At 53.6% G+C, this 6756-nt stretch overlaps 1 protein-coding gene across 1 annotated transcript in view; it reads left to right on the forward strand.

Annotated features, from left to right (window-relative positions):
- The window catches only part of LOC144120167 (uncharacterized), a 77702-nt gene extending 73311 nt beyond the window's left edge, over positions 1 to 4391 (forward strand). The window contains exon 3 of the mRNA XM_077652593.1: positions 3983 to 4391. Coding sequence (XP_077508719.1) covers positions 3983 to 4097 — 115 coding nt within the window. The 3' untranslated portion in view covers positions 4098 to 4391. The remainder of the gene's footprint in view (positions 1 to 3982) is intronic.
- Positions 4392 to 6756: the final 2365 nt, after the last annotated feature.

The raw sequence follows: 6756 nt of genomic DNA on the forward strand, positions 1-6756 counted from the left end.
TGACAAAGGATGGTCTCCCTCCTTCTCCTGCCTCGAGTCTGCTGCAGGCACAGTGCGACCGGCCGGAGTTTTGATCCCCTCGAAGAATGTGGGTGTGTCGTCTGGGTTCGAGACCTTTTGGTTGGAAAACAAGCCTTGCAGAGAAGACGACTTACAGGTTCCTGCAAATGGTCAATTGGTCGACGCGATTGGCTGGAGGTGTGCTCCTTTGAGGGGCATCTGCCGCTTCGTTCTTGAGTTGTATCCGACTGTAGCCTCTTCTAGGCCCTCGCAGAAGTACGCGTGGTCCCCGCGCGCAGCGGCCCCAAAAAGACGCGGTCAGGCTCGCCATCCTCCTTTAGTCACGGATTAGACAGACCAAGTGCTGCGCGGAACGTGTGTCCACCCCACTGTGCTGTCTCTGGGGGCCTAGCCAGCGCTGCGCTAAACTACTGCTCCCAAAATAAGCGCGCGCCACGCCACTGTAAAGTAATTTTTGCAGTAATGATTTGATGGAGCCTTGGCGACCCGACCCGGCAAACGCACTTCGCCTGGCGGCCGCTAGACGGTCTACTGAAGCGGGTATTCAATTAATGATGAAATTAAGCATTAAATGTTCGAGCTAAGCTGCGCCTTTTGAGCGCCATTAACGCGTTGCAAGCTCTCCTGTACCCCAGGACAGGTGGGGAGGGAACCGCTGGATAATTTTTCCATAGTCCCGTTTCTGTGGCTTTCGGTGGCTGAACAAGGCCGCAAGCTGGAATTCCGGCCATGGCTCCCGTTCTCAATGGAAGAAACGCAAAAGACGCCCCTGTGAACAGCAGATTAAAGAGGGAGTTCATTGCAGATTGCCGAGACTCCCCTACAGCAATTCCTTCACCTCCTTTATCCCTTCCCTCAGTGAGCCTTCCCTTTCATCAGAACCAGTTGTTGTTATCATTTCGTTGACATACCCCCCCCCCCCCCCCCCCCCCCACACCCCTTCCCGTCTTCGCTTGTACAATACGGTACCAAAGCGATGGCCCCCATTGGTGCGTCCGCGCATTTCTTAGATCTCATATCCAACATTCGTGGACAAAAAAATTGAATATTGAAATATAGTAAGGTGTTATGGAAACATTTAAGGTAATGGTCCAGTCTTCCGATGTGCAGCAATATCTTTCTTTTGACGACAGCAAAAAAAAATTCAAGCCTGCCGACCAGAGATATGAGGATCTATTGATTTTTATAGTGAAATATTATTATATATGAAAATTGTGTTCATAAACTGGTCCCTGTTCAAAAATGCTTTTGTCCAGAATTATGATAGGGGTGGTTGTACATTCCATACATAGCCACCACGCTCTCCCCCATCAAACCTCCCACACACTCCCACTCGGCCACGACAAAATGTAGCCCCAAAATAACCTCATAGGCGAAATATTTTTTTTTTTTTGGCGCGAGCCCAATTCGGATATTTGTAGCCAGATCTGGTAAGGCTGCTGCCCAGGTGGGTCCAATTTTTATCTTTCTCGCCCGGCTCATTTTGAAACGCCAACTCGCTTCCTGTTATTGGCATCCTGCACGTATGTCTCTCTTCGTTTAAACACAATTAATACTTATGTTTGGGCGAGTTATTTATTTAAATTGTTTAATGTACGTATTTGCGCGAAGAAAGGACACAACGCAGAAACGCATACGACATGTACAGAGCGCATGCAGTTTAACACAGGCGGAGATTTTATCACGTGTATATTAGCAGAGCAAATGTCATGTTGAGAAGTAACAGCTGAATTGCGCTGTCTGTTTTAATGCAGCGCTTGATCTTCGATTCTTATGTTAATGAATCATCAAGTGATGCAAGTACATAGCCAGCAACTTTTTCCGGTAGGGGCCCAAGGTAATTTCTTGCGGCTTGCGCGAAGGTAGAGCCCCCCCCCCCCCCCCCCCCCCTCTAACCCATCAAGTTTGAGGGGATTTAGCCGGGGGAGGGGGGGGGGGGGGGCTTAAAGTGGTCTCAGCGGGGTTAAAGATGCACTGATTCATCCCTTTCATACCAAGAATCATGGGAAAGTTCCTGAACAATTTTTGACCGCACCCTTTTTTTCCCGAAAGCTTGGATGCCACCTGCACGCCTTACCACGTGCAGTGTTCAGGCGAACCCGTATTTAAACTTATTTAGGCCTTCCCCGCCCTCTTTCTTCTGCGTGCCAGCCTCCGCACCTGCTACACACAGCAATTCCTGTTGGCGACGTCTCCTTTCTTTTTGCGTTCAAAAATTAATTCGTCACTGTCCAGGCTGCAAGTTTGCTAGCTATCACGGACGCGCGCGAAGAAGTGCGCCCATTTTGTCCGTTGCGATTAGAAGAGCTGGGCAGCATTCCTGAGCCTTGCTTTCCCAGGCGCGCGTCTGCTTCGGTCGAGGAGGGAAGGGGACAGAAGGGAAGAGAGCGCGGCAGCACTGCCCAAAACTGGTCCCGGGCTGACGCAGCGCGTATGAACGGCTTCGAGCGCTGGAAACCACTGGTAACCATCGGCGGAGAGCACAACAGCCCCAGGAAGACAGGATCAAAGGCCAAAAGGAGAAAGAACGCAAGGCAAAAGGAAAAGAGCGCCGAGAACAGGTTTTCCTGTGCCTGCCCTTTCCCTCCCTTGCGTCCCCTTCTTCCTTCTCCTCTGGGCCTTGCAGGCCGGTGGCATAATCGGGAGTGGCCTGCCTCTGCATTTGAAAGGAAAGCCTCCTCGCCCGTTGGCACGAATGTGCCTAGGCGAACCAAATGGAATGGCTGCTCTGAACAGCAGAGGCTTATCTTCTTATGGCAGCGACAGAAGGAGCTGGCCTTCAGAGGATCTGCGCGCACAATGGCGACGCGGCATGGCATGCCGCCGACTCTGCTTTCGCTCTTCCCCTTCCGAGAGCTGACCGCAGACGCCAGGCACGAATGTCGAAAAGACGAGTCCGTGACTCGCCCTGTCTCGTCCATGTTGAACGACGAGTGTCTATTGGCTTGCCTGTTAAGAGCAGGAGATTCGAGGGATTCGTGTATAGACGCGTTTCCATTTCTTCTACAGTTGAAACGAAAAGCGAGCCGAGCGCAAGACCCCATCACGGGCCAGCTGCACTGGCGTAACCGCGAAATGAGCCATTGGATGTAGCGTGGGGATGTTCACTCGCACAAGAGGGACTCGTGCGCGGGTACGCAGCAGGCTTCCTAAATTTCGGAGCGTCGTGTTGTCAGTGTTTTTTGACCTCGGTGCACGGCTCCGTCCTACGTTTAGTTCCCCTGGTACTAACACCACCGAGTGTTGTGGCATACCTTCGTGCGTGCGTGCGCCTTTCAAGAAAGACGATGTTCTGTGGGGCTGAGTGGCGGTTACGTTGACGGAGCAATTGCGGGCTTCTCCGTGTAACGCGAGAGCGAACTGGTCAGGCAGACCAGGGCTGTTTCCAGAGATTACTCCTTTCTGCACGGTCGGCGCTTAGACGCGTGGGGACGTCAGCGTGAACGGATTGGCTGTCGTCGGTGGGCCTGGACGAGGATGCCGGGAGATCTTAAGCCCGACGCAAACGCCCGGCCCATTGGAGCTCGAACGCAGAGCACTGCATGCAAGCTGCGCTGTGCGGTGGACAAACGAAGGCGAAAGTTGGCCGCGGAGGTCAAGGAAGGGTGCCGAATCACGCGACAGCGGCCGAAGAGAGAAGAGTGGGGGCGCCCTCTGACCGCGAGTACGCGAACCGCTTTTCGGCGGCGGGGGTCGTCTCTCGGCGGGAGAGGAGGCGGCCGCGCTCTTCCCCGCGTTGTTTGCGATCTCTCGCCCCGAAGCGCGCGCTCGAGGGGCAGGCGAGAAGCTGGGCCACAACGCGGCCTTCTCCCTCTCGCGTCGGACGGCCCCGCTGCTCTGGCGCTCTTCTTGCGTCTGCCTCCTTTGTTGCCCCGGCGTCGTCGACTGCTGCCCGTGTGGACACGCGTGTGCGATAGCGTTGTCGCGTTTTTAGGGGTTCCTCGTCGTGCGATGTGCGCAGTTCCTACCGTGGCGGCTTGACACGCGCTCTGGGACGTCCTGCCGGTCTCTCGCCGTTGGAGCCACGCGGCCGCTATGGCGGACGCCGGCCAGTTCCCCGGCGGATAGCTCTCTGACGCAGGTGAGTCGCGCCGGCTGCGGCGCACATGGCGGTCGGCCCGTGACCGTCACTGCCGGACACACGGGCCGGCGCCCGAATATGTCCCGCACGCGGCGCGCGCCGACGCGTCTGTGCGCGCAGCGTCACGATGACGCGGTGTTGCTCGCGCCTTGCATAATCACCTCCTCGCCCCGCGGCGTCCACAGATTGTCGCATCGCGTCCGCGCGTGAAACGTGCCTTTTTTGGAATTTTTGCGCAGAAATTCGCCCCAGGCACAGCCTGCGCAATGCAACGAAAGAGGCACGGTTCTCGGGGAAGCCGTTCGCATGCTGCGTGACTCGCGCGTAAGCGGGTGTTTTTTTGCCGTGCTGTGAGAAATGTTCCTACCGTAAGTGCTTGACCTTTCAGAGACGCTGTCATGCTTCGGACGCATCTGTTTGTGCGTGCATGTCCAACTGGCATGTGACGTGAACATCTGGTCGCTCATGTCTGCATGGGAACGCGGCCGTATATGCATCTCACTTAACGCTGCATGCGCACATCAAGCGTGGGGTCCTTGCCAGTTCGCACTCGATGTTGCGCTCAGGTAGCGAGCATGCGGCCACAGTTGTCGTTTGTCATTAAAAGATTTTATTCTCTTGTCAGCTTTATTGCCTGTGATTAACGTCTCCGTCCGTCCATATGTAGGCTGAAGTTCCTTGAGGGTTGAAGAACTGGTCAGCCGGTTTCATTGATGTAACCTGTTCTGCGGAGCTGTAATTGTGAAAATTGTTTGCGGCAGCTTAAACCGTCGCGTTGCAGAAATGTAATCCAAGTTGGACAGGGTTCATTTATAAAGTTGATGCACTGAAATAAGTTTCCACCTGTCCCACTTAGCAGGGACATGTCGCGCGTGTGTAAACCTAATTGCGTAGTGGCGGACTCGTCTACAGATAGCGAAGCATAATAAACGACTGCTGCAATATCTGCGCAATGTTTGCTGCTCTCCACCCCGTTTACAGCGATGGGGACCAGGCAGCAAAGTCTAGAACTATCCACACACCTGTGCGAGAGCGAGCCGTGGATAACTGGCCATAAGCTGTTCTGATGAATAAACAGTGCCTTGACCTCTAGTCCAGGCGCAGTTTTCGTTGCATTACCACCTGGGTAGACAGCATTACCTGTGAACAAAATAGTTGCATGGAAACAAATATGGCCATTGGGGTTTACTGATAGCAACGTGCTGTTTTTGCACAAGGCGCGTGTCCTTTCGTGATAGTTTTACCCGTTCCGATGAACGCCGCCGGAAAGGTCCCCACGAACAAACTTATTGCAACCTATCTTTTGCCGTAGGTGGCTTTGTAGGTAGTAATTGTAATATGAAAAAGAAAAGGCTGCGATCCCTGATGAGGTATGCCGCCATGCGATCGTGCAGGCTGACGAGAAAGGAAGAACTCTTGTTTCGCTGTTGTCCTGGCTAGGAAGCCCTGTCGGTCTCCGCGAGCAGTGCTGCTCTCCCCCCCCCCATACCTTGACGTCTGGCGGCAGGTGTTTCGCCCGAGCGAGAAAGCCAGGTCAGCCGACTTGGCAGCCGGTGAACAGCGCCGGGGTGCACTGCCAAAGCGCTGCATTTAGACGACCATTTTTACACCCGCCAAGGTCGTTCCTAAACCGGCGCCGACGGGAGACGCTCGTCTTGTGCGAGAAAGAAGAAACGCGCCGGGTGGGTGGATCACCGTTCCCCACTTTGCGACCGACGTCGAATCTACGTTTTACATACTGTCGCACACCGGAGAAGTGACAGGTTTTTGGTGCGGGACCGACGGCCGCTATTGCCTAGGGAGCTCGGTCGCGCAGTTTTTTTTTTTTTTTTTCCTGCCTGCATATGTGGGGGACAGGAGTGTAAGCGTAGGTGTTGGACCGTGGGAGCAACTGCGGACACCTGCTCGTAGAACTGGAGAGTTGCTACGCGGGTAGGTTTTCTCTCTGTGTGAGGTGCCTCCGTCGGCTACTCACGACACAAGTAGGGGTTCTCGCGACGCAGCTGGCACGCACTTCGCGACAAAGTGGTACTCTGCTGTGGCTCTTGTTGACTTTCGCTACTTTAGTGGCACGGGCATATTCTCCACCCCTTCTCCGAAAATGCCGCAGTCGCCCAATCGAATCACGAGGAGGCTCTGTGGTTGTCCCCGTGTTCGATTTCTCCAAGCAGGCTTCGCTGCTAGTAACATTGGAAAGCTGATCAACTGCATCACCTTTGGAACGATACGCTTAAAACTCTGCGCACCCTTTTCACAACGTGGCACTCGTGAAATTTCCTTTGTTCTTTTGAAATGTAGCTTGAACTTCCATGTTTTTCAATGTTGAACTTCTATTGACCTTCACATTTTGTTTTGTATCATGCTCTTGCTGTGTGCGACTGATGTTTATTTTTTTTTTGCTTTAAGCAGTCCACTGCGTTCAGTATCACGTGATGTGGTTGAAGTCTTAAATTAGTGCTTCACTGTCGTCCCGAAGACAGACTTGCGCCTCAAAATACACTGTAGTGAATTGCTGCGTATTAATTTAGATCATCTGGGTTTCTTCAACTTGCACTGACATCGCACAGCATTCCGGCTTCCTTTTCCATTTCGCTTCCATCGAAATGCAGGCGCCGCGGCCGGGTTTTGAGAAGTAACGAAATGCAAAATGTGTT

The sequence above is a fragment of the Amblyomma americanum genome, chromosome 1, assembly GCF_052857255.1.
Source record: "Amblyomma americanum isolate KBUSLIRL-KWMA chromosome 1, ASM5285725v1, whole genome shotgun sequence".
NCBI classification, from domain to species: domain Eukaryota; kingdom Metazoa; phylum Arthropoda; class Arachnida; order Ixodida; family Ixodidae; genus Amblyomma; species Amblyomma americanum.